A 27,679-nucleotide genomic window follows, 5' to 3' on the forward strand; every position below is an offset into this window, starting at 1 on the left:
GTTGGGCCTCGCCCTCCGCGGGACAACCGGACGCCTGTAGGCTCAGAACGAACTTCGTAGCCCGGATTTGGGACGCAACTGTCGCCCTCAGGATGACACAACTTTGGGGCGTCCCTTTTCTACGGGGACCACGCCTCTTCCCGGCCACTTTTCCTGTGCGGCCGCTCCCGGGGTAAAGGACAGCTCGCCTGGGCTGGGTCCACTGGAGACGCGGAGCTCACGGGGTCACAGCCGTCGGCCGGCCCGAGGGAGCGAGTCAGGCCGGGCCCGGGACCGCGTCCGGCAGGCGGCGGCGGCGGCGGCGACGCGCAGCCAACACTGCTGAAAAAACCAGGCTGTGGGAGCGGCCACTTCGGAACCCCGCCCCTGGGAGGGGCACCACCCAGCCACGCCCCTGGCTCTCTTAAAGGGGCCGCATCCCATTACACCAGGTTAATCCTGAGACCTCCACCCACCTGGCTGGGACCGGAACCCCACGTGACATACCTAGCTCTTAAAGGCGCCAGGACCTCATCACCCCTCCCCGTCCCCCCTTCCCACATGCAAAGTAAACAGACAAAACCCGGGGCACAGACCTTGTCGGTTTATGTATAAAGAAGTGGGGAGCTGGACGGTAAGGGCGCAGGGAATGGGGGTGCCTACAGGCCGATGACGTCGTCCAGCTCGAGGTCCGCTTTGGGGAGGCAACGGGCCCTAGGGTGCTGCGCCCCGGGGCCGGGGTCCACGTCGGGCTTGGCGGCAGCGGCGCCCGGGCGTTCCGCGTCCATGACGCCCAGCACTGCGTCCAGCATGGAGGGGCCCAAATCCAGGTGGAAGGACAGCAGCGGGTCGGCGGGCGCTGGCGCGCGGAGGGCGGGCGGCGGGGGCTGCGGCACGGCGGGCGGCGGCGCGGAGCGCGGGGCCCCCGCGGGCGGCGGCCGGGGCTCAGGGGGTGGCCCGCCGCCGTGGCGGCTCAGGAACGAAGTGTCTCCGAAGGCGTCGCCGCCGCGCCCCACGTGCAGAGTGTGCCGGAAGTCGCCGAGCGGCGCGGAGATGGACAGAGCGCCGCGCTCCGGCCGTTTCTTGGGCTGCGCGGGGCCCAGCTGCTTCAGGACCGGCATCTGCGGGATAGGGACGGGTTAGCACGGCCTACCCCGGGAGGACGCTACCGAGGCCTTCCGTGTTCCCAGCCCTGGGCGTAGCACGCCGTTCAGAGGATGCTCTCCATAAGTACAGGATGATGGTGGTGGGATCACTCCCATTTTACAAGTGGGGAAACTGAGGCTCCCAGAGGTCCGAGGTTACAGCTGCTTGATTCAAATCTCAGACTCAAATTTAGGTCTGCCCATATGTTAATTCCACTAAGAACTAACGTTTGAGCTTTTATAGGTCAGAGAACAAGCAACATGCTTCACCAAGCCTTTTGGACTGCTTCCCAAACTTGACAGAAACGCCAGCTTAAACACAGGGCCATCCACCATGAAGACAGGGCGGACTCTGTCCTTTGGGTGCAACAGACACTGCCCAGGGCCCGCCACATTTCTAGAGGCCCGCACACATGTTTAAACGTTTTGTTATTATTTTTTTGAACCTCTTGTCCTTTACTGAGGCCACTGGTCCCCAGCTCCCGCAGGGCAGGGACACGGGCCCAGGTCTTCCTCTCCAGCCCCGCCACCTTTGGGGCCTGCAGAACCCACAAAACCCCGGGGAGCACAGATGAGACCCTCCCCCTCAACACATGGTGTACAGAAGCCCCTTCCCAGACGGGGCTGACGTGTTTTATTTTAAAACGTCTGGATTATGTTTGCCTTTATACCAACGCAGTCGTAAAATATAATTATTATATATATATATATATATAATTATCTCCATGAAAGCTTTGCCTAGAACATACAAAAGTCATCATGTAGGCTGGCCTGAGGATTGTAATTTGGGAGATTTAGGGTGGGCCTGGGAAATCTATATATTTGCACAGCATTTTATAATTTGAATAATCTGGTTTTGAAAAAAACATATAAGTCTTACTTCTTGGAAAACAAGAGTAACAATAATAATCATGCAAATTTTCCTGTGTTAAAACATGGCAAGAATGGCATAAATTCCAAACGGGCAGCTCATGAACTGTTAACTAGGTACCCTATAGCTACATGACTGCATCAGACTCGATGGTAAATAGATATGCCTGCCAACCTTTGCCCATATCCTGGAACTTGGCCGTTTCTATGGAACTTCTGGGAGGGACTTTGATGACCTTGTACTTTTGTTTTAACGGTCACTGTTATTATAATAATAACAATTTTAAAAAAAACCTTTCCATTTGAATTGAAGCCCCACCCTTTGCCAACTGGATGAATTGGGATAAATTATGTGATTGCTCTCTGTCTGTTTTCTATCTGGAAAATGGATAAAATGACACTACCTTCCTTGCAGGACGCATAGAAATACTCAGTCAAAGAAAACTATATTTTTAACAGTGCCAGCCAACTGATAGTGTTGGGGAGGGGCATGTGTTCCCAAACAAAACTGTGGAACAAAATTTAGATCAAATCCTATGAAGCAGGCAAAGCAGCCAGCCTTGTCCTTTCAGGGACCAGCACCATGGGAAAGATCAGTGATAACATGGAGAAAAATTAAAGCCAAAAGGATTTGAAATAATTGTAGATGGATATGTTCTGAGAGCTGCCTTCTCCCCTACCCAAACACAAACACACACACACACACACACACACACACACGCACACACTTTACAGTTACTTCTGGAAAAACCAGTCTTGATTTACCACCTCTGTCGTGTTTCTCAAACTTCCCTGATCTCAACCTAGATGAATAAATATATTTTATTGCAATCTGGCACACAGTCACCATTCCTTCCCCACCCACAACCACACCCCCCCCCCACATAAGGGAAACAAACATTTTGTGAATTGAGACCTACTCTTATCTCATGCTAGGCACTCAGTTTCAATTCTATTTTATTATTTATTTAATAACTAACTAAATAAATGCCTGCATGATGCATTTACCCTGCACCATGCAGGATCTTAGTTCCCCGGCCAGGGATCGAACCCACACTCCCCCCCGCCCCCCCACCCCACCCCCCCGCAGTGGAAGCATGGAGTCTTAACCACTGGACTACCAGAGAACTCCCTATTTTTCTTTTTTAATGCTGACCTCTGCTCATTCATGAATCTCAATCCACAGTTTAAAAAAAAAAAAAAAATCCTGTCTCAGAGCTAGCAGCACCCCTTATCCCTGGGCAGTGGTTCATAGTTCAAAAGAGCAGAACTCAGAAAGCCAACTGCCCAGACTTGGATCTGACTGTGCCCACTGCTGTGTAACTTTGGGCAAATTACTTAACCTTTCTGACCTCACTTGCTCATCTCAAGAATGGAATGACGCTCATATAATAATTCAGTCTCTTGGCAAGAATTGGGGAGATGTTGCCCATGGAAAGTCTTAGCACAGTAGCCAGCGCACAGCAAATGCTCAATAAATGCTCAGTGGAGTCCTACTTTGGATCATTCTCCCCTGTCCCAGAGAAGGAAATAGATGCTCAGAGATGGTACATGACTTGCCCAAGGTCACAAAGCCAGCTCTGTGGGACTCCAGAGCCCAGAGTTACTGCTTCCACTGCCTGCTGTCCCTTGAACTGGCTCCTCCCTGGATGGCTCTCAGCTATTGCCTCTTCTCCCTGCCCACCCCCTACCTTGCCCCTCATCCCATCCTCCTATCACCCTACAAGGTGACATCACTGACATTTTCCAGCGCTCAGCAGCATATTAAGATCTTGGTTTCTGACACCAGACACAACAGGTTTGCCATTGCCTTTCTGTGGGACCCGGAACTAACTTCCTCAGCCTTAAGCCTTAGTTTACTCCTGAGAAATGGGAAATCAGAATGCCTGTTTGCAAGGGGTTGTCGTAGAGTACACGCATGATGCTGACATTCTATTTCCCGAGAACTTATTCTGGGCCAGGCAGGGGTCTAAGTGCTTCACACAAATGAATGAACTCATTTAATCCTTGGAACAACCCAGTGAGGGGAGACCGCTGTTATTTTGTCCCTTTTACAGATGTGGGTGGCACCTGAGGCACAGAGAGGTGAAGTAACTTGCCCTGGATCACACAGTAGCAAATGTTGGGGGCTGACTCTGGAACCCAGGCAGACGAACTCCGGCGTCAAAGGATGATGTGATACTGCCCACAGCCCCCAAAGGATAGGGTGCGCAGACCCATGGAGGAAATAGTGTTTTGACATCAAGGCCAGGGATTTCCTACACCCTTGACTGTGTTTGCCTGTCTGCTTTGCTTTTTCCCATTCTAGATAACAACGGGTTCAAAATTGTTTTTGAAAGCTACCACTTCTCCTCGCTAGCTCTGAGACCTCGGGGGCCAGTCACTCCACTTCTCCGAGCCTCCGTGTCCCCTTGAACAGAAGGCTCTATCTCCCTTGCTGTGTGCTTGACGCAATGAGGTCACACTCGGAAAAAGGCCGTCACAGGCCCAAGCTCTGTACAGAGGGGCTGCTGTTGTGACAATCTGAAAGCAGGCAGAGAGCGGGAGCCAGGATGGGACCCTGGGACGCGGTGATCGCGCGCACTCGCTAAGCCGCCTTCCTCCCGCCTCCACCCGCCCCCTCTCTTTCCGGGCCGAGGCTCCAGCTGCAGGGGTGGGGGGCACAGCTGGCTCACCTCTGTCCTCTCCGGGCCCCAGCCCCACCAAGAGGAAATAACAACCCACTGCAGATCCAGCCCGACTGGTCCTCAGCCCTTTGGGACAGGCAACAAGGAGGGTGGGACCCAGACGGCGCAGGGGGACCCGCGATTGGGAGCCCCCGACCCCCTCGGGGCTCCAGTGCGCGCTTCCTGAGGCCACGTGGCTGCGGCCCAGGATTTCAGCAGCCGCGGCCGCCGTCCCTTTGGCCGGCTGTCCGGCTCCCCTCCAGACCTGACCGGGGACCCTGGGCCACCACTGCCCCGTACCTCGTGGTCCCCGCTGAACCAGGCAGGCAAACTCTCAGGCTCCGGCTCAAGCTGGGAACCCCGTCTTCTTGGTTCGGAGCCCGCCTCCGCCTCCCAGTCCCAGGCCCGCGCCTTCTTCCTTCTTCCTCCGGGCGGGATCTCACCTGGCAAAGGAAGTGTCATACGGAACCTGGAGGGGCATCCAGGACCCAGGCGGCCGGGCCCAGAGTGCCACCCCCTTCTCTCTTAGGTTCCAGGAGTCCTGGCTCCTAGCTCTCTTGATCCTTAGCCTCAGGAGTCCGGACCCCCAGCCCCTCCTCCCTCAGACCCAGGAGTCCAGGTCCCCAGCCCCTCCTCCCTCAGACCCAGGAGTCCAGACCCCCAGCCCCTCCTCCCTCAGACCCAGGAGTCCAGGTCCCCGGCCCCTCCTCCCTCAGACCCAGGAGTCCAGGCCCCCGGCCCCTCCCCCCTCAGACCCAGGAGTCCAGACCCCCATCCCCTCCCCCCTCAGACCCACGGGTCCAGGCCCCCATCCCCTCCCCCCTCAGACCCAGGAGTCCAGGCCCCCGGCCCCTCCCCCCTCAGACCCAGGGGTCCAGGCCCCCGGCCCCTCCCCCCTCAGACCCAGGAGTCCAGGCCCCCGGCCCCTCCCCCCTCAGACCCAGGAGTCCAGGCCCCCATCCCCTCCCCCCTCAGACCCACGGGTCCAGGCCCCCGGCCCCTCCCCCCTCAGACCCAGGAGTCCAGGCCCCCGGCCCCTCCCCCCTCAGACCCAGGAGTCCAGCTCCCCGGCCCCTCCCCCCTCAGACCCAGGAGTCTGAGCCCCAACCCGGGCAGACCCTGGCATGGAGTCCCTTCTTTACCTGCACCGGGATCTGAAGTGTCAGGCCCTCTCGGGGGCCATGGTAGGAGCCCAAAGGGGCGCAGAGTCACGCCCAGTGCAGCTCAGTGTGTCTGGGGCAGAGAGGGTTAAGGCGTAGGTCCCTCCCAGCCTTCCTTATCCCCCAAAAGTTTGCCTCTAGGATTTAAAGGACTAGGAAGTAGCGGTGGAAAAGCTGAGGCCCCTCCGGGCTGAGTGTGGGCCAGGGGAGGAGGCTGGCACTGGGTGTGCGCCCGCCCAGAGAACACGGCAGACGGGGCGGGGGATGGATGGATGGACAGGGCGGCCCCCAGCTCGGCCCCTCCCCCTGCCAGCCTGGAATTTCCTGAAACTGGGGAAGTCTGGCTGTGTAGAAGAATAATTTCTTCCAGATTGCAGCTGTTGAGGGAGTATGTGCGGGCTTGAAAGAGAGAGAGAAAAACAGACAAGGTCAGGCAGTAAGACCAGCAAAAGGATGGATGTGACCTCGGAGGGGCAGCTCTCACCCTGCTTTGGAGAGTTCCCGGGATGAATATCCCTGCCGGGAGCGACTCGTCCACAGAAAGGTCATGACATCACCGAGTGCCAGTGCCTAGCGGCGACAAGAAGAGTCAGATGTGGGTGTGAGGAAGATCCCTCAGCGGCCAGTGTGCCAGAGGGCCTGACCTGGGGGAGGTAGAGGCCCCGGGGAGGAGGCTGGCTCCGCGGTGCGCTGGGGCTGGGATGCTGGGGCCGGAGAGGGAGAGAGTTAGTTTCATAGATAACAAGGAGGTGTGGCTTGCCCTGACTCTTGAAGGAGTGGGACAGAGACAAAAAGTGACAACAATCCAGGGACTTCCCTGGCGGTCCAGTGGTTAAGACTCTACGCTTCCACTGCAGGGGGCACAGGTTCGATCCCTGGTCTAGGAACTAAGATCCTGCATGCCACGTGGCGTGGCCACAAAATAAAAGTTTTAATTATTTTCTATTGACGTTAGCTTCACATAACATAAAATGACTCATTTTAAAGTGGTATGTAGGGGACTTCCCTGGTGGCACAGTGGTTAACATTCCACCTGCCATGGGTTCGAGCCCTGGTCCGGGAAGATTCCCACATGCCGCGGAGCATCTAAGCCCGTGCGCCACAATACGGAGCCTGCGGTCTAGGGCCCGCGAGCCACAACTACTGAGCCCACGTGCCTAGAGCCCGTGCTCCGCAACAAGAGAAGTCACGGCAACGAGAAGCCCTCACACCTCAACGAAGAGTGGCCCCTAGAGTTGGCAATTGAGAAAGCCCGTACGCAGCAACAAAGACCCAATGCAGCCAAAAATAAATTAATTAATTAAATAATAAATTAATTAATAAAAAATAAAGTGGCATTTAGTACATTCACAATGTTGTGCAACCATCACCTCTATCTAGTCCCGAAACGCTTTCATCTCATCAAAAACAGAAACAAACAAAAACAAAACAAAAAACTCCTGTACCTGCTGAGCTGTCAGCTGGGGGCTGGTCTGCTCCAAGAGGCTGCCTGCATCCTTCCGGTGTTTTCCCTGTGTCTGTCCTCTGGCAACGGTAAGTTGAGCCCCTCTTATGCTTCAGGTGTCCCTGATTTGCAGGCCTGCCCCATCTCCCTCCTCCCTCCAGCCAGAAAAGCTCCTCTGCTTTTAGGGCTCATGTGATTTGGCTCGGCCCACCTGGAAAACACAGGCGTTATACATATATCACCATCGGTAATGGAGATGTATTCATATATGACCTGGTAATCAGCACAAGCTAATACAGAAGTATACATAATTTATGTCAAGGAATTGGGAGTTTGCAATGCTAAGGGCTGGCAAGCCTGAATTCCATAAGGCAGACTGGAAACTCTCAGTCAGGCTAGGAGCTGACGCCTCGGTCTTTGTTTCTGGTTTGGTTTGGTGGTTGTTTTGAGCCCCGCCGCGTAGCATGCAGGATCTTAGTTCCCCAACCAGGGATCAAACCCACGCCCCCTGCATTGGAAAGGCAGAGTCTTAACCACTGGACCGCCAGGGAAGTCCCTGATGCTGTGGTCTTTAAGGCAGAATTTCTTCCCCATTTTGCAGTGAAGGCCTTTCAACTGATTGGGTGAGGCCCACCCACATTCTCGAGGGCCATCTCCTTTACCTAGAGTCAGCTGGGTATAGATGTTAGTCACACCTACATAACGGCTCCCCGGCCATACCTGGGTTAGTGTTTGGTTGAACAACCAGGTGCTACAGCCTGGCCAGGCGGACAAGTAAAATGAACCATCACGCCAGGATAATCTCCCCGTCTTAAGGTCCCTAACTTTAATCTTGTGTGCAAAGTCCCTTTGCTACCTGATATGACATATTCATCGGTTTCAGGGATTCATGCCTGGGTATCTTTAGAGGTGCATTCTGTCTACCCCAAGGACCCTCAGAGGGCAGATCCCGGGGGATGGTGGCGTGGCCACCAAGCTGGAGAGCCTGGGAGGAGGAACAGGTATACAAGAGCTGCTAGAGGCCATGCCCAGAAGAGAGGAAAGCAGGACCGGCTGCACGGGCAAGCGACCTGTGCAGTCTTGGGGGTCGCCACGCCTAGAAGGGCCCTCTGCACTTGGTTTCACGGTTTGCTCTATCTTCACATTATTAATCATTTTGAACAAGGGACCCCACATTTTCATTTGCAATGCACCCCGCAAATTAGGTAGCTGGTTCTGGGCTGAAGTGCGGGAAGAGCAGGGTTCTGGGATGAAGCAGCTGAGAAGGGTGACATTGAGAGATAAGAAAAGGGAAAGGAACTTGGACCAGGGCCGGGCAGCAGCCAGAGAAAGTGAAGGAGGAGGAGAGAGATGGGCTGCAGAAGCCCTGGAAGGACGCACAGGTCCCCTCTCTGCAGTCTCAGTCTGATTTAAACAACAACAACAAAAAGATCCACTGGATTTAATAGCAAGCCAGAGGTGACCGGTGGCCAGAGTGAGAACTGCCCATGGGGGCTGGGCAGGCGTAAGCCAGATTGTGGCTGGGGAGGCGAAGGAGAGAGTGAGGAGATGAAAAAGTGCAGAGGACTTGGGAGTCTGCTGTGAAAGAAAGGAGAGCAAGACAGGACGGATATCCGGGGGGAGAGGGAGGGGTCAGAGAAGGAGTTTGGTTTCTTTGCTCGGTTTGGATACACTTCCTGCTATTTTGTTTCTTTTTTGAAAAAGTAATTTTTAGTTACATAAAGGATATCCTCCTTGTAAAGAGAGAGAGGGAAATAACCCTAACTAATAAGGTTTTTTTTTTTACATAGATATTTTTTTAACATCTTTATTGGAGTATAATGGCTTTACCATGGTGTGTTAGTTTCTGCTTTATAACAAAGTGAATCAGCTGTACATATACATATATCCCCATATCCCCGCCCTCTTCCATCTCCCACCCTCCCTATCCCACCCCTGTAGGTGGTCACAAAGCACTGAGCTGATCTCCCTGTGCTATGCTGCTGCTTCCCACTAGCTATCTATTTTACATTTGGTAGTGTAGCTATGTCCATGCCGCTCTCTCACTTTGTCCCAGCTTACCCTTCCCCTTCCCCGTGTCCTCAAGTCCATTCTCTAGTAGGTCTGTGTCTTTATTCCCGTCCTGCCCCTAGGTCCTTCATGAACATTTTTTTTTTTAGATTCCATATAAATATGTTTTAGCATACGGTATTTGTTTTTCTCTTTCTGACTTAACTTTTGATGACCTTGTCCAATCCAAGCCCCATGAAATTAGTTTGCAGTATCCACTTTCCAAATGGGCTGGGCTCTTACAAACACACTGACCAGCGTTTCTGCACCTCGGAGCTCTTGGCATTTGGGGCTGGATGGTTCTTTGTGGTGGGAGTATCCTGTGCACTGTGGGATGTTCAGCAGCGTCCCGAGGCTCCACCCACTAGATGCCAGTAGCTTCCCCCTCCCCAGGATTTAGACGACCAGCATTGCTTCCAAATGGCCCCTGGAGGGGGGATACTGCCCCTGGTTGAGAACAGCTGATCAACATGGTGCTCTAAGAAAACACATATTAAACACACAAAGGAACTTTTACTGGACGGTTTTGGGCTACCACTTTTTCCCACTTGGCAGTTTCTTTTGGGACTCATTCATTGCTACTACATACAGACTTAAAGAGGGGGCTTGAGCTTACTTCAGCATTTGGAAGAAAGTATATAACAACAGTAATAGCAGCTAACATTTATCAAGGGCTTAGAATATTTTAGGAGCTGTTCTAAGATCTTTCCACATGTAACCTTAATCTTTGCAATAACTCTATGGGCGGGAGGGGGTTGGTATTATTATTCCCACTTTACAGATGGAGAAACTGAGGCACAGAGAGGGTTTTTTGGTTTGTCTCTTAACTTTTAGGGAACTTAGCTAATGCAGCCCTAAAGTTGCGCAGGCAGGATTTGAACTCAGGCAGGCTGACCCTGACTCAGAAGGAGAGATGGAAGATATAGGAGAGGTAGGTTCTATAAAGGACAGGACCCCCAGGAGCAGGGAAGAAAAGGGTCTGTCCAACAGAACTTTCTGGAATGATGGGACTGTCCAGTACAGTAGCCACATGTGGCTGTTGGGCACTTGAGATGCAGCTAGTGGGGCTGAGAAAGTGAAATTTTAATTGTATTTAATTTTCATTGATTCTACATGGAAATAGCCACTGGGGGCCAGTGGTCCAGGTATCGGGTAGCCCATGTCTAGAGCACTTGAGGAGGGTTTAGCCCAGGGCAGCGGGGGCTGCCTCTTGAAGGAGCAGGTAGAAGGATAGAGGGGTGACTGCAGCCTGGGTCAGTGTACAGGTGGGGCGGTGCTTCGGGGGCTCTACTCCACCGGCCTGGATCCGGGTGAGGCAGAGGCAGGGGTGGAGGAGGTGAGGCGTTCAGCTGTGCTGGGAAGGGAGGGGAAGCTGGTTCAGATCCGAGCCCCAGAAGAATTGCAGGACGAGTCTGCTGAACACCTGCTGTGTGCGGGCTCTGTTCGAAGCACTCCATCTTATTACCTCATTTAGTCCTCATATCAACCTATGAGGCAGGTGCTGTTATTATGTCCATTGAGCAGATGAGGAAACGGAGTCAGCATGGCAGGGCCTCTACCAAAGGCCACGGAGAGCAGAGACCCTAAGCAAGGGGACCTATGCGTGGAGTTTGGGCATTTCCCCAGCTTCTCAGGAGTGGGCAGAGGATGCTGAGTGGGGAGTGGCCCAGGGTTCGGGTTTTCCCATCAGGAAGTATTTCCAACAACCCAAAGGACTTTGAAAGAGCCTCATCTAGATGCAGCGGGAGAGAGGAGGAAGCCAGAGAGGGTAGGGACAGACGGGGTGAGAGAGAGAGCGAGGGAGGGAGGGAGACAGAGAGACAGAGACAGATGACTTCCCTGGCGGTTCAGTGGTTGAGATGCCACGCTTCCACTCCAGGGGGCGAGGGTTCGATCCTCGGTCAGGGAACTGAGATCCTGCAAGTCATGCAGTGAGGCCAAAAAGAAAAAAAAAAAGAAGAAGAGCTGGAGACAGGATCTGTGCCAACAGAGGGAGCCCTGGGAGTGCAGCCAGTCTGGTGTGAGCTCTGTCTCTGGAGCTCCCTCCTCCTTCCAGCTGAGCTGGCGCCCAATGCATCCCCACCCCCACCCCCCAACACACACAGCTTGCAAGGAGTTTTCTTTCTTTCCTTGGTTTGGATACATTCGCTGCTATTTTTGCTTCTTCTTTTGTAAAGTAATTTTTAGTTACAGAAATGATACCTGAATACATCCTCCTTGTAAAGAGAGAAAGGAAAGATTTTTTCTTTTTTTTGGCCACACCTCACGGCTTGTGGGATCTTCGTCTCCAACCAGGGATTGAATCTGGGCACTCGGCAGTGAGAGCACGGAGTCCTAACCACTGGACGTCCAGGGAATTCCGCCCCCCCCCCCTTGTAAAGAGAGAAAGGAAAATAACCCTAACTAATAAGGTTTTAATGACCTCATCCCATCCAAGCCCCATGAAATTAGTTTGCAGTATCCACCTTCCAACTGGGCTGGGATCTTACAAACACATAGACCAGTGTTTCTGCACCTCGGAGCTATTGGCGCTAGGGGCTGGCTCACTCTTTGTGGTGGGAGGGTTGGGGGCCATCCTGTGCACTGTGGGGTGTTCCCAAGGCCCCACCAACTAGATGCCAGTAGCTCCCCCCTCCCCATGGTCTGGACAACCAACAATGTTTCCAAAGGACCATCTGCAGTTCCCTCCCCCTCTGGTTACAACCCCAGCAGGAAAAGTTCCTGGGATCCTTCGCAGGTTCTGTGAAGGAAATGAGTATCCTGGCACAACTGGCAAAGTGGAGGAAATAGGGAAGGGCCAGGAGATAATTGCTGCAAACTCCTGGCCAGAGTACCACGAGCCTCGGTCTTCCACCTGAGGGTGGGTCGGGGGTTCCTAAGGTCCTTCCTGCCCTTCTGCTAAATGTGGGCAGGCGGGAATGTGACCAAAGCCTGGGCACTGGTGCCAGCCAGCCCTGGCTTGGAGCTCTTGCCTGTGTGACCCCGGCAAGCCACTTTTCAACTTGTGGCTTTAGTTTCTTCATCCGTGTCAGAGGTCCAAGGAACCTCACAGAAATCCTAACGATAATTCATAAAGGCAGCTATCATTACCAAACCCAAGCGGTTTGCCAGGCTGTGTCTAGGCACGTGACGATGACGGTAATAGTCATAACAGCTCACATCCTTGAATGAGTGCTAAGTAAGTGCTAAGTAAACTCTACTCCACACATCTCGTGTACGAACTATTTCGTTTCTCACCAAAACCCCAAAAAGCAGGTGCTGGCATTATCCTCATTGGATAGATGACAAAGTAGAGGCAATCGGGTGACTTTCCCTAAGTCACAAAGTTAATAAAAGGCAGAGCTATGATCAAGTCTCAGGATGCCTGGCTCAAGATCTCGCGCTCTTAGCCCAACTGCTTGCTTCCTATGAGAAACAGAATAGAATAATCTCTGATCACCTGTTTCCTTTGAAGCAGACACCATTATCATTGCCATTTTCCAGAAAAGCAAAGGGAGCCTCAGAGAGGCAGAATGACATTCCCAGGGACACAGAGCTGGCAAGAGGCAGATCTAGGTTTTGAAACCGGTTTGGGGTGAGCCCAGTCCATTATCTTTTGGCCATACCCAGTATCCGGTACCCTGAACCTGGTCTGGTAAAGGATAGTTCTGAGGTGGATAGGGGAAAACGAACATTATACGACACGCCGGTCTGCTCCAGTGGCTGTGATGCTGAGTGTGGGACCAACATCCCGGGCCTCTGAGAAGCTTTATCCCTATTCAGGATGCATGGATTGTGAAGGGAGTTTGAATCATTGCCAACTACAGCCATCCCCCGTACTTTTCCAAGTTACCCTCATGCTCTGACTGAATATGTCTTATCTGAATCCTGCATGGAGTCTACACAAGAGGACCAAAGATGGGGCTCAGCTGATGCCTACCTGATCACTGAGATATCAGAAGATGGGGGAGGCTGTGTTGCCTTCATAGACTCTGACCATGGTGCTGAAACTAGACTCAACAGTCAAATCCCCGTCAGCACCGTGGACAGCAGCCACAGAACCTACCTTCCTGGGGTTGGGTCCTGACGGTGAAATAGGGAGGGTGTCCAGATACAGGTCCGGGGGTGTTGGGGCCACGCAGAGAAGGAGCCAGAATTGTTCAGGAGGCAGGGAAGCTCAGTATGCAGATGAGGACCAGACTGGCCACAGAATGCTGTCATCAGGAGAAGACAACTTCTTTTCTACTCTACACTGGTGGAAGTAGCCAGACGGCAAAGTGGACGCACCCTAGACTTGGCCTGGTCATCAGGTTGTCTTTTATGGATATGCTATGGGTGTATAGTATGAGTGCAGTAAGAATGCACTCCTGAAATGTCAGGGCTGTGCTGCCTGCTTTACAAACATCATTACTTTTTTTCCTACTGCAGTAAGGTTCACATAACATAAAAGTGACCGTTAACCGTCTGAAAGCGTACAATTCAGTGGCATGTGGTGCATTCACAATCTTGTGCGACCATCACCGTTAACTGGCTCCAAGACATTTTCATCACCCCAACAGGAAACCCTGTACCCATTAGCCAGGGTTTGTCATAGAAACAAAACCAATAGGATGCATGTGAATATATATATATATCATATTCCACACACACACACACACACACATTTTATGGAATATCCTCACACCATTATGGAGGCTGGCAAGTCCAAAATCTGAAGGGTGGGCTGCAGCCTGGAGACCTAGGAGAACTGTTGCTGAGGTTCAAGTCCAAAGGCAGTCTGCTGGCAGAATCCCTTCTCGCTCAGGAGAGGTCATTCTTCTGCTCAATTCAGGCCATCAGCTGATTGCATGAGGCCCACCCACATTATGGAAGACAATTTGCTTTACTCAAAATCCAATGATTTAGGGGCTTCGTTGGTGGCGCAGTGGTTAAGAATCTGCCTGCCCATGCAAGGGACACGGGTTCAAGTCCTGGTCCAGGAAGATCCCACATGCCGCGGAGCCACGAAGCCCGTGAGCCACAACTACTGAGCCTGCGCTCTAGCGCCTGTGAGCCACACCTACTGAAGCCCGCACGCCTAGAGGCCGTGCTCCGCAACAAGAGAAGCCACCGCAATGAGAAGCCCTCACACTGCAACGAAGAGTAGCCCCCGCTCGCAGCAACTAGAGAAAGCCAGCACGAAGGAACGAAGACCCAGCGCAGTCAAAAATAAATAAGTAAAATAAATTAATTAAAAATAATTCTTTTAAATCCAGTGATTTAAATGTTAATATCATCCAAAAACACCCTTGCAGAAACATCCAGAATGTCTGACCACATAACTGATCATGGCCCAGCCGAGGTGACACACAAAATTAAACATCACAAATCCTCCCCTTGTCAACTTGCATCTCCTTAAACCACACTTAACCTCCAGATAAAGACAATAACAACAATGAATGAGTGAATGGCCTCTGCCAGCCCCCTGCCTCTATGGGGGATTTTGCTGAATGTGAGGCCAGCTTCCTGTTTCAGGACTACAAACCCGCTCTTCCCCCTGCCCCCAGCCCAGTTGAGACATTTGGGGTTTCCAGAGCCTCCGTAACAAGGAAATGGGAATAAGCTGAGATGAAGGTAGAAAATACAGAGAAAACCCAGGGATGATTTCTGCACAGGGAACTTACACTGGACACAGAGATCCTCATCTGCTGGGGAATGTGGGACCAGAGCTGTGCTCCAGCTCCTACACACACACACACACACACACACACACACACACACACACACACACACACACACACACACACACACACACACACACACACACACACACACACACACACACACACACACACACACACACAGAGCCGCGCTGCAGACTGCGTCCCTCACCCCACACAATCCCACCTGGGACTGGCAGCTGCCCTTCAGACCAGCCCAGATCATTCCTACCGACTGAGACCCCTGCTCTCCTTGTCCCAGGAATGACCCGGTCATTCCCATCCTGTGCCACCCTCCCAGCTGTCTCTGTTCCCCTAGAGTGGCCGTGGGCAGGGAGGGAGCCGCCCCCCGCAGCAGACATGCCCGGGGGCCCAGCCTGCTCTGACACCTCCCACGTCACCCTGAGCAAGACGTGACCAAGCCTCAGGGTCCTTAAGTCAAGTGGGGAAAATCACTCCGCAGTGATGGGAATTTAGAGGCTCATAGAATGGACCTGGGGGGGTCTTTTGGAGAGGATGATGAAAATGGTCTAAAATTGGATTGTGGTGATTTGCACAACTAAGTTTGTCAAAAAAAAAAAAAGAAAAATTGAACTGAGCTACTAAAAGGAGTGAATTGCATTGTGTGGTGGTTTCCTCATAATAGACCCTGAGATCCTGCTCTCATCCCTCCTAGGGACCCTGCCCAGACCCTCTATCTGGGGGCAGGGTTCTGTGATCTCCCGGCGGCAGCTGACCTTCGTGTGCCAGGGCCCTGATAGGGTTAAGAGATTCCACTTGGAGAACAAGGACAATAGAAATGACTTCAAGAATGAGGATAGGGCTTCCCTGGTGGCGCAGTGCTTGAGAGTCCGCCTGCCGATGCAGGGGACATGGGTTCGTGCCCCGGTCCGGGAAGATCCCACGTGCCGTGGAGCGGCTGGGCCCGTGAGCCATGGCCGCTGAGCCTGTGTGTCTGGAGCCTGTGCTCTGCAACGGGAGGGACCACAGCAGTGAGAGGCCCGCGTATCGCAAAAAAAAAAAAAAGATTGAGGATAACATGTCTCAACTTGGTCCACACCAGACAGAGGCCAGATTTGGCATCACCATAATGAGCAAAGACACTGTCTGGCATTATTGCTGCCGCTATAAAAAAGAGTCTTGTTGGTCTGAGCCCAGTGAGCCCCTGGAGCTGGTGGTGACAGGTGAGGAGGTCTCTGCTCTGCCCTCAGGTTTGCCCCAGGTCCCTGGACCCTGTCCCCAGCTGTGTCCTCCGTCCACAGGCTCCCCTGCCCCCTCCTGACCTCCAAGCCCTCTGGCTCCCTCTTCCCTCTGCACACACATCTCTCTGCCTTCACACCTGGCTCAGGTCCCTGGAGCCTGGTCTCACCTGGACCCCACGGTGACCTGGGCACTCAGCCCCAGCATCAGGGTGGGCACAGAGCTGTCCCTGCTGGGCTGGCGGGGGGTGCGCTTCCAGAGATGGGGTGAGGACAGACCCCTTCAAGGGAACCTGCGTCTTTTCCCTCAGATGGTGTTGACTGTCCTTTCCACTGGGTGAGAATCTGTGGGGCCTCAGGTCATGTGTCCCCTGTGCTGTGATCCACTCCTCACTGGGCAAGTCACACGGTCCAGGGGGGCCCTGACCAGGGCTGGATGGTGCTTTGGGGCACCTTTGGGATGAGGCCGTCCCTGTCCCTGTGGGTGGTCAGCCCCGAGCTGTCCTGGAGTCAGGGTCCATCCAGGACACTCTGACCCCCTCCACACCCTCCTGGGGCCTCAGAGCAGACATTCCACTTGGATTCTGGGCAGTAAAGCAGGGCACCGCTGTAGGAGGTGCAGAGGGCGTGACGCTCCAGCAGAATGGAGCAGGGGCACTCTCCCTGATCTCCTGGTCCGGGCCCCATTTTCTCAGGAATCTCAAGGTGTTGTCTGGGATTGAGTGATGGCCAGATGTGGCCTGCTGTCGGATGCTCAGGGTGGGGAGGGGCCGGGGACAGACCCTCGGCAGCCCCCACACAGCATCAGCCCCCCTCCTGCCCTGATCACAGGACCCGTGGAGACTTCAGCTCCGCCCACACTCAGCCCTACTACTCAGCTGGTGAGTAGCAGACCTCAGCCTGGAGGGGTTTCTGGGGGGGGGGGGTCTGTGCTGGGGATCAGGGCCTGGCCCTCTCCTGGGTTTGGATCAGGGAGTGGTGAGACCACAGGAAGGGGCTGGTCCGCGCAGGGCACTGGGGTGTCACTGATATTCATAAGGTCCCTGATAACAATACCCACGGGACTGAGATAACCCTACCCCAGGCACCTGATGGCAGTAATGCCATGACAAGCCAACGTGGGAGGCACTTCCCAGACCTTCTGAGAGCCACCACCCCTTTTATTAATAATATGCAGAAACGAAGTTTAAGTTTCTCGTCCAAAGGCACAGGGCTCTGAAGGGGAGAAACCAGCCCAGGTCAGCCAGACCCCAGACCTCGGGGTTTGGCCGCAGCTCCGCAGCGCCGCCTTGTGGGCAGAGTCCACTGCCGGCCCCACTCAGCACTGAGAGGACAGAGGGACCGGCAGCTCATCCTCCACACTTGGACACTAGGAGAGACAGGGGACCTCTGATGGTTATGTCTGAACAGCTAGAAGGGAGGGCACTCTTGCAAAAGCCTGCAGTGGACATTTGGAGGGTTTCCCTGTGGAATCATCCCTTTCTGAAGTCATCCAGTCAATTCTCTTGCTGGCAAGAGCTGGAGTCCTGAGACCCCCAATCAACTTCTAGGAGATTCATTCACCATGTGGCCCCTCCCACAATCAACTAGCTCCTTGGAGAGAACGTGTAGCACTTGTTTCAGAGACCCAGCTGTGGTCCCTTGGCTGTTTCCAAGGACCCAGCTTTGGTCCTACAGTCGCCCAGCTGAGTCCAGACACGTCCTGTGAATCCTCCCCTGCCCCCAGAGATCCGTTTTAATTGTCTTCTCAGCTGACTGTACAAACCTTCCTAGAGTTCATTTTCTGACCTTGAATCTGGGCTACACTTACGCAGCTGATAGCTAAGACCATGTTTTCTAGATCATGCTTCACGTTTTTCATCAATAAATGTCCTCACAGGCCCAACTGCGTCAGCCCTGCGTGTAGCGCTGGGGTACACAGGTTCTAGGTCCCGGTCTCTGCCTCCACAGTCACTCAAGACTTAGCGAGGGAACAAGACAAGATGAAAGGGTATCAGTGTTCTCTGATCCAAGTGTGCATCTCAGGGTCAGGGGTGAGTGAGGGAGATGTCTGAGGGGACTTGTGTCTGGGTGAAGGCGCAGAGCTGCCCCGCCTGCACACAGCACCAATCCCCCCAGATGCACATGGCCACGAATGCACAAACGCACACATATGTACACACACACCTGCACACACTGTAAAATGTATACAGGCATGCACAACCCATGAATGCTCGCATACACACATGCACACACCCACACGCACGGACACGTGTGGAGCGGGCGAGGGAGTTGATGAGACCACGACTGCACACGGAGGGTCCCTCAGGCTTTAGGTCCACCCAGAGGAACATGCAGGTCCCCATTTCCCACCCCTACTCCAGTTCATCCCCACTGGACGCCATGCATTCTCCAAACACAAGAGGACCCATCAGCTGTAGGACACTGTCCTTGATCTGACCTTCACCCCGTCACCTGGCTAATGCCCTTCAGGTTTGGGATTGGAGGCTGTTCATCCCAACAAGCTTGCAGTTGCTGCTGTAACGAACCCCTCACATAGGGGCACCAAACAACACAACTTATTATCCTACAGTTCAGGAGCTCAGAGGCTAACATGTTAAACTGGGCTAAAATCAGGGGTCAGCAGGGCTGCGCTCCTTCTGAAGCCTCCAGGGCAGAGCCCATTCCTTTACCTTTAGCAGCGTCTGGGGGCCGTCTGCATTCCTTGGCTCGGGGCCCCTTCCTCTGCCTTCAAGGAGAACTGTAGCCTCTGCAAATCCTCCCTCTGACTAGGACCCCTGCTTCTGTGGTCGCACCTCCTTCCCTCTCTCTCACCTGCCTCCTCCCTCTTACAAGGACCCTGGTGATTACATTGGGTCCACCTGGAACATGCAAGCTCATTCCCCCCCCTTGAGATCCTTAACTCAATCACACCTGCAAAGACCCTTTTTGCACCTAAGGTAACACAGCAGTTGGCTCCAGGGCGTCGGACGCGGACATCTTTGGGGCTGTTATTCTGTCTACCTGAGCGGGTGTCGGGCCTCAGCACCACCTCCGCTTGTGGGCTCCTCTGGGCTTGAATGCCTCACTCTGAATTCTAAGTACCTCCTTGCGGGAATGTTTCCTTCTTCCACTAGCTTGTGAAATGATCAATGTTTGAGAGTCTATTTCTTGTGTCCCTAGAACCTCTACGTAAGAGGAGGTCGGGGAGGAAGCAGTGGAGACTGGAAACGCACCCCACAACCCGTTAACCCCCCCACCCCCACCCGGTGCTCAAAGTGACAGGAGGTCCCTGTGTGACAGGACTGTGGCTGCTCACCAGCACCGTGTCCTCCCTTCCTGGGCTCCCAGCGAGATGATCTCCCCAGCCTCCCTGCAGTTATGTGTGTCCTGGGATGAAGTTCACAGTGGCATGTGAGCTGGACGGACGGAGCTTCTTCCAAGCCTGGCCCGTGAACCTCCCACACAAGATCCTCACGGCTCTTCCCTTCTGCTGATGGGTATGGATGCCCTGGGTGACCTTGGACCCACACGCTGAGTGTGGCACCTGGTTCCCAGGATGACCCTATAGAATAGAGCCTGCTGTACCCCTTGTATTAGTCATATTTCAGGTTTCTCTAAAGTTGATGCTTTAACATGGGTCATACATGCATATGCTAGTGTGAAAATTAATAAAGGGAAACCTAATTTAAAACAGAGTTGGGAAGCCCTAAAGGGGAGCTCTCTCGCCCCTACCCTCTGCTGCAGCTTACTTTACATTCCTGGGCAGGAAGAAGCTTGATTTTCAGAAGAAGGATGATTTTCTCTTTGCCCAGCAATAGCCCAGCCAATGAGAAACAGCAACAGCCCAGCCAATGAAAAGAGCAACAGGCTAGCCAATGAGAAACAGTCACAACTTAGCCAATGAGAAACAGCAACAACTCAGCCAATGAGAAAACAGCAAAGCCCAGCCAATGAGAAACAGTCACAACCTAGCCAAGGAGAAACAGCACCAGCTCAGCTAATAAGAAACAGCAACAACTCAGCCAATGAGAAAACAGCAAAGCCCAGCCAATGAGAAACAGTCACAACCTAGCCAATGAGAAACAGCAAAGCCCAGCCAATGAGAAACAGCAACAACTCAGCCAATGAGAAAACAGTCTCAGCCCAGCCAATGAGAAACAGTCACAACCTAACCAATGAGAAACAGCACCAGCTCAGCTAATGAGAAACAGCACCAGCTCAGCTAATGAGAAACAGCACCAGCTCAGCCAATGAGAAAACAGCCTCATCCCAGCCAATGAGAAAGTTACAACCTAGCCAATGAGAAACAGCACCAGCTCAGCTAATGAGAAACAGCAACAACTCAGCCAATGAGAAAACAGCCTCAGCCCAGCCAATGAGAAAGTCACAACCTAGCCAATGAGAAACAGCACCAGCTCAGTTAATGAGAAACAGCAACAACTCAGACAATGAGAAAACAGCAAAGCCCAGCCAATGAGAAACAGTCACAACCTAGCCAAGGAGAAACAGCACCAGCTCAGCTAATGAGAAACAGCAACAACTCAGCCAATGAGAAACAGCAAAGCCCAGCCAATGAGAAACAGTCACAACCTAGCCAAGGAGAAACAGCAAAGCCCAGCCAATGAGAAACCACCACCAGCCTGACCTCCTGGTTTTCTCCAAGGGACTTTCAGTCAAAGCAGGCCCTTCCAGCTTCCTCCTTTTTCTCTGTAAAGTAACATTCCTCTTCCTTGTTCTCTGGACTTGACTGTGGTTTGCCATAGTTTGAATGTCCTGAATCGCAATTCCTCTGCCATTCCTAAATAAACTCATTTTGCCCGTAAAATAACGACATTTAATTTTAAGGTCGACACTGCACACACCTTTTCCTAGATGACCCGATAATATGCCTGAGTCACTTGCATTGTCCCCCCGCCTCCTCCCTCACTGCCCCCCACCCTGCCCCAGCTCCTGAGCAAGAGTCCTCTTCCTGGGGTGCACTTATCAAATACAAACCAGTCAACCCAGAGTCCACACCGCACCCCCTCCTTTATGGGGGTCCACTCTATGGGGGTCTGGGCCACGATCCACCTGCCCTTGTCACGCTAGGGCCAAGCACATGACAACTAGGGACGCCCCCTCCACCCCAGAACCCGCTGAAATCATTAATCCAGCCAATCCCATGCCTGCTTACCCTTTCCTGCTCATTCCTTCTTGTGGAAACCACAGTAAAGGCTCCCATTTTCCCCTCACTCCATCTCCTCCTTTCTGTCTCTGGTGCTTCCCTACGTGGCCCTGGTGGGTGGCATGCATGCCCCCTCCTCCTGGGAACTGTGATGAATATCTTTTCAATGGCAGGCGTCTCCTGATCTGCTCCCTCACATTTTAGAATTAACACACAGTATTTTAAAGCACCTCCCTGCTGAGCTGGAATCAGCTTCACCTGTTGCATGGAAGAGGCACTAATTCCTATCACGTGAGTCGTTACACTTTTGGGTCTATTGGCTGCAATAGTTACACAGCTGAAACGCACAGTGAGACGGCCTCCGCCCGGGTAAGGGCTTACCCTGCCTTGGCTGCGCAGAAAGCAGACCCCCATATCTGCCTAAGTCTGCTCTTCATCTTCTGTTCCACGTGCACAATGTCAGTCCGCCCAGCGCCCTCTGAATTCCACACCTGGGAGACCTCATGCCTCTCTCCCTGACCCCGCCCCCGCTCCATCACTGACACGTGGGCGGGCCTCATGGACATGTTATATGAACAGATATAACCAAATATACTCTTTCCACATGTCAGTTCACACAGATTTAGGTCCGTCCACAACTGCCCACTTGACTACTTAGCCTTGTTGCTGAAGCTACAGGGCTTCTAAACAAGGCCACTCCGTGCTGTCTCAACATGAAACACTTGGGATCTGCACGACCACGTCTCCGAAGCGGGACCAGCTGCGCCGCCAAGGACGTGGGGTCACCGAGAGCCCCTCGCCCGGAGAGCCCCGATCCCGCTGTGAGTGGGACGTGTAGGTGGTCACCGCCCTACTTACGGGGTCAGACCGGCGGTTCCCACTCAGATTAAAACGAAACGTTACCCTGAAGACCCGCTAGGGGCCGCCAGCATCCAGTTTTCAATTTTTGCGTCTTGTATATTTTTTTGATAGAAACAAGAAACCTGCATGCCTGTTACAGGCCTGGCATTTGAAATGTCCTTATATATCTCAAGAATATTTTAAAACTTCAGCCAGCTCTTACAATGGTGCAATGGCTATTTTAGTTCTATGCAAACATTAGCATACTTAAACATTGTACAAACCCTCCACAGAATGCCCTATGCCCTATTCTTTTCTTTTTTTTTTTTTTAAGAAACTAGGGACTAAAACATTAGTTAACCTGCCCAAGGTCTGAGTGACGGGGGCTGCAGGCCCATGTGGGCACCTGACTCACAGCTCTGACCTCAGGACCAGCTGCATCTCACCAGCTGGGAGGTTTCTGTCCTGGCTCAGAGGGGGCCCAGCCTTGCAACTCAGTTTTAATTAGTACTGATCTTTAATCTCCTATTTGTACTCAAGGTTAGTCTCCTTCAGAGATCTGCTTCCTAACTCAAGTCTTCATCATTGTTTCCTTGGTTCCATTCTGGGCTGAATTTCTCTATTTCATTCTCTCTCTCTCTCCCTCATTTTCCCACTATTACTGTATTATTCAGGCTTCTCCAGATACATGGAACTGATAGGTTCTGTTACACAGGCTATATGGGTATCTGTAAGAGGAGATTCATCCTGTGAACAAGCTCACGGGGTTACGGAGATGGAGAAGTCCCATGACCTGCCATCTGGAGCTGCAGACCCAGGACAGCCGGTGATAAGATTCAGTGTGGGTGTGAAGGCTGAGACCTGGAGGGTGGCTGGTGTAAATCCCAGCATCCGGAGGCCCAAGAACTAGGGGCTCTCAAGTCTGAGGGCAGATGCTGGACGGCCCGGCTCAAGAGGAGAAAGGGGATTCACCACCCTTCCCCTTCTTGTTCTGTCGGGGCCCCCAGGAAATGGGATGGAGCTGCCCACATTGTGAGTGTGGATCTCTTCTTGGCCACTAAACCGAAGCTAATCTCTTCTAGAATCTCCTTCACGGACACGCCCAGAAATAGTGTTCTACTAGCTCTTGGGGGTCCCTTAGCCCAGGCAGGTTGACACATAATTTCACCATCACAGTTAGAATGGTGCATTTCCCCTAAAATCTGGCCTGACTCTAACCCCAGGTAGACAGGCGGACAGGTGGGCACGTAGCAAAAAGAAGTGTGGAGAGCTGGCACTCCTGGAGAGGATTCCTCGTTATTCTACCCCCTAGAGCATGGATGGCTGACCAGGTCCAACGTCTGCTCCACTGAAAAGGATCCCTGTGAGTCCAGGCCACAGCAGGGAGCAGACAGGGTTTGGGGGCAATTAAAACAAAAAGAAAAGCCTCTCCCATCTCGGGGTATTGGTGGGGAGAGGAGGAGGACCGAGGGAGAGGACAGGAAACAGGACGTCAGGACTAGTTTCTTCTTCCTGACGCTCTGACCCACCGGACACAGAGCACAAACTCAGGGCCCTGGGCCGTAGGGACTTTCCTGCATGAATGGACATCGTCTCCTGCTCTGAGGTCCCCAAGTGCCACCTGGAGGATGAGCCACGTGGCGGTGCTGCGTGGCCAGGGAGGGAGGGGTCTACCTTGCACTTGGACACCTCCCACCCCAGGTGTGTCCAGGGGGGCGACCACTAGGGGGTCACAGTGGGTCCTGTCGTGGTGGGAGGAGAGATCCCACCCGGACCAGATGGGGCAGAAGCAGATGCTCAGACACAACCCCTGGACAAAGTGGACATTGGGATGACGTGAAGGGTCCCCAAGCCTTCAGGGAGCAGAGCGAGGATGGACCCCCTGCCCACTGGGCCCGACATCAGCAGGGCCTCCAGCCACCCAGGGAGCAAACCCCACACACCCAGTCAGCTCCGACCTGGGGCCAGCAGGTACCCAGAGTCATCTCAACAGTGACATCAGACAATTGCTACCTCTGCCCTGGACACCATCCTGGGAGGAGTGTGGAGAGGGACGCTGAGATGGAATAAATGCCATAGAGGCTGTTGATAATGAGTGGGAGGGGCTAAGTATCAAACTCCAGTACTCTGTGTGTGTGTGTGTGTGTGTATGTGTGTATGTGTGTGTGGTTGTATGTGGGTGTGGGTATGTGTGTGGGTGTGTATGTGTGTGTGGGTGTGTGTATATGTGGGGGTGTGGGGGGTGTGGGGGGGTGTATGTGTGTGTGTGTGGGTGTGGGTATGTGTGTGTGGGTGTATGTGTGTGGGTGTGTATATGTGGGGGTGTGGGGGTGTGTGGGGGTGGGTGTATGTGTGGGGGTGTGTGTGGGGGTGTATGTGTGTGGGTGTGGGTGTATGTGTGTGTGTGGGGGGGGGGTGGGTGGGTGTGGGTGTGGGTGTATGTGTATATGTGTGGGGGGTGTGTGTGGTTGTGTGGTTGTGTGTGTGGTTGTGTGGTGTGTGGGGGGTGTGTATGTGTGTATGTGTGTGGGGATGTGTGTGGGTGTGTGGGTGTGTGTATGTATGTGTGTAGGTGTGTGTGTGGATGTGTGTGTGTGGTGGATGTGTGTGTATGTGTGGGTGGATGTGTGTGTATGTGTATGTATATATGTGTGTGTGTGTCTGTATATGTGGGGCGGGTGGGTGGGTGTGGGTGTGTGTATATGTGTGTGTGTGGGTGTGTGTGTGCGGGGGTGTGTGGGGGGGGGTGGGTGTGTGTATGTGTGTGTCTTGCCATTAAGCAGGGGCAGCTCCTGAGACCAGATCACTGATAGACGAAGACTTTTCATTTCTTCTGCTGAACTGCCGTGCATCATGATCTTACACACACACACACGTACACACCCACGCAAATACATGCACACACATGCACATGTGCTTGCACACATACACACAAATACAATTCATACCGATGACAGGATGTTCATTTATATGCAGTACTATCTAACTTCTCCACATTTTAATTTCCTAAGGAATGACATACACCACGTAGGGCTTTTAATGGTGCTTTGATAACACAAAGTAGAGTCCTGTCAATGAGAAATCACTGATTCCAAGAAGGTGGTACATTGTTTCATAATATAATAAAAAAAAGATTAAATGATCAAAACAAATGATTTTTCTGAATTATAGAAAAGATTCAACAACAATATAAAATAGTACAAAATCCCTACTTCAGATGACTGCATTTTGTTCTGATGGCATCAAGTACCATCAGCCTGAAAACCAGAACCTCTTCCCCAAACCCGGAGCTTCTTGATAAAGAGTTAGTGATTAGGGGAAGGAGGGATAAACTAGGAGCTTCGGGTTAACAGATACACACTACTATATAAAAAACAGATAAACAACAAGGACCCACTGTATAGCACAGGGAACTATATTCAATATCTTATAATAACCTATAATGGAAAAAATCTGAAAAAGAAAATATATATATATATATAACACACACATCTGAATCACTTTGCTGTACACCTGAAACTAACACAACATTGTAAATCAACTATACTTCAATTTAAAAAAATTTTTAAATAGGGATTAATGGTTCATTTAAATCAAATTATTTAAAATCTGAATAACTCAAATAAAAGGTGCCCAGTTTGAATAATAAATTTGACGCCATTGTTCTAACAGGGCTTGTTGAATAAGAGACCATGTTGTCTGAACTCTCTGAGGTCCTGGAGAAGAGAACCAATGCTGAAGGTACAGGCGCAGAACGTGAGTGAGAGTGAGGTTGGGTCGCTCTCTGAATCTGAAACCAACTGGACAACAGAGTGAGGAAAGAAAACTATATTCAGACATAAAAGAAAAAAAAAAAGAGCTAGACAAATGCACATTCTTGTTATTATTTCTCCCAGGTTTTTTTTTTTTTTTGAGTGTATATATCATTGTTTTCTTTCCCACCAAGAAAAATAACTGAGAGGCCACTTTTACTGCTTTTTCACTTAAAAATCCTTCCACAGCGCCCTTGCCTGTGTGCTGCTTCCATGACAGCACTCGTAGGTTTGTGGCAGGTTCCATGGAGCACTGCCCTCTGTCAGTAACGTCCCCCTGCCCCTCTCCCACCAGCTTTCCTATCTGGGGTGACATCATATAAAAATGAGTGACGGGTCTGGTTGGCAGTAAACAGTGCTGCAGAGCTGCTGTGTCTGAGTGTCTGTACGGGCACGAGTTTCAACAGAGAGTGTGTCGTCATCCTTCTCATCCTGTTTTTTGGGAAATGAGGGTTGTTGCTTTCACAAAGAAAGAGAAGTGCTTTTCAAAGGAGAGTGACTCTGACTGCAGAGCCCACATTCCTGGCAGCATGTGGGGCAGGCCCTCCTGCTGCAGCCACACCACCCCCGAATGTGCAGGACGCCTTCCTGGGTTCTGTCTCAGGGCAGAGCCCAGGGCTCTGGACCTTTCTGTTTCTTAGAGGCGCTGGTCAGCCGGGCTGGGGGAACTGGGGGTCTGGGCAGATATGGGGGTTTGGGCCACGAATCATAAAGCACATGGACCTCGATGTCCGGAAGGATCTCAGACACCAAGAACCTGGTTCTCTTCTCCTTCAATGAAAGCGACCACTGGGGCTGGGTGTCCCCCGGGGTTGAATGTAAAGCCTGGGATCAGCCTCAGGTCTGAGCCCTTGGACGGGTTGAGCCCCACCAAGTCCCAGGAGGACATCACAGACGGCGCTGCAGACCCTTCTCCGTCTCTCTTAGACCTCACCTTGCTAACCCCAGGACACTGACGAAGTCCCTCCCTGAACAATCCGGCTCTGCCTGTGAACCCACCTGGTACCGTGGGCTCAGCCAGCCCCTCCCTTGGGCTGTGACCCTGAGAAACCCCAGGTCTTTCCCTCCCTCCATGTCCCGACCCCCTGATAAGCCTCATCTTCACAGGGCCGGCCCCTCCCCTGTGTGACATGATGGTAGGACTCAAAGTACTCAGGGGTGCGAGCCGCAGGACAGCCCATGCCCAGTCACAATGCCCGTGTCCTGTGAACCTCAGCGGAGTCCAGACGAGAATCCAGCCACCATCCCAGACCCACCTGGTTCTCTGTGCACGTAACAGTCCAAGAAGCCCCGCCCACCCATGTTGGACAAACACGATTTTTTCTTTAGTGCATTCACACCCGTAGACTAAGAAACTTTCAGTTTAGAAATGACCTGAGCCAGCTTGGAGGCAGGGGTGAGAGTGGAGAGCACAGCCTAGGCTCACAGGATACAGAGGGGCACAGAGACAAAGCATTGTACCTGACAGGGTGAAACCTGCCCTGGAGAACATGAGGGAGGCCTGGACTGAGTTTCTCCCAACGAGCCACGTACGTCTCCGTGCACTTCCCGATGTAATAACATGAAGTTGTCGGAAGAATTTTCTCCTTTTGCATGTGGGAAACCTAGGTGTGTGGGTGAGGAAGCGTGTGCTTTGGGAACAGTCAGCCTGTAGGGGCCAGAAGCTGAGCAAGGTTCCCCACCGATATTCT

At 52.6% G+C, this 27,679-nt stretch overlaps 1 protein-coding gene across 12 annotated transcripts in view; it reads right to left on the reverse strand.

Annotated features, from left to right (window-relative positions):
• Positions 1 to 564: 564 nt before the first annotated feature.
• Positions 565 to 27,679, reverse strand: part of CDC42EP5 (CDC42 effector protein 5) — a 198,017-nt gene continuing 170,902 nt past the window's right edge. For 6 of the 12 annotated variants that reach the window (XM_060289675.2, XM_060289672.2, XM_060289671.2 and 3 more), the window contains 4 exons: positions 7,266 to 7,475; positions 5,803 to 6,390; positions 4,961 to 5,103; positions 565 to 1,100 (listed from right to left, as the gene is read on the reverse strand). In XM_060289675.2, coding sequence (XP_060145658.1) covers positions 639 to 1,100 — 462 coding nt within the window. In that variant the 5' untranslated portion in view covers positions 4,961 to 5,103; positions 5,803 to 6,390; positions 7,266 to 7,475 and the 3' untranslated portion in view covers positions 565 to 638. Of the gene's footprint in view, positions 1,101 to 4,960; positions 5,253 to 5,802; positions 6,391 to 7,265; positions 7,476 to 9,568; positions 11,231 to 27,679 lie in introns of those variants that run through there. The other 6 variants (XM_060289677.2, XM_060289676.2, XM_060289674.2 and 3 more) reach the window with 3 other exon arrangements.

The sequence above is a fragment of the Globicephala melas genome, chromosome 19 (assembly GCF_963455315.2).
Source record: "Globicephala melas chromosome 19, mGloMel1.2, whole genome shotgun sequence".
NCBI lineage: Eukaryota > Metazoa > Chordata > Mammalia > Artiodactyla > Delphinidae > Globicephala > Globicephala melas.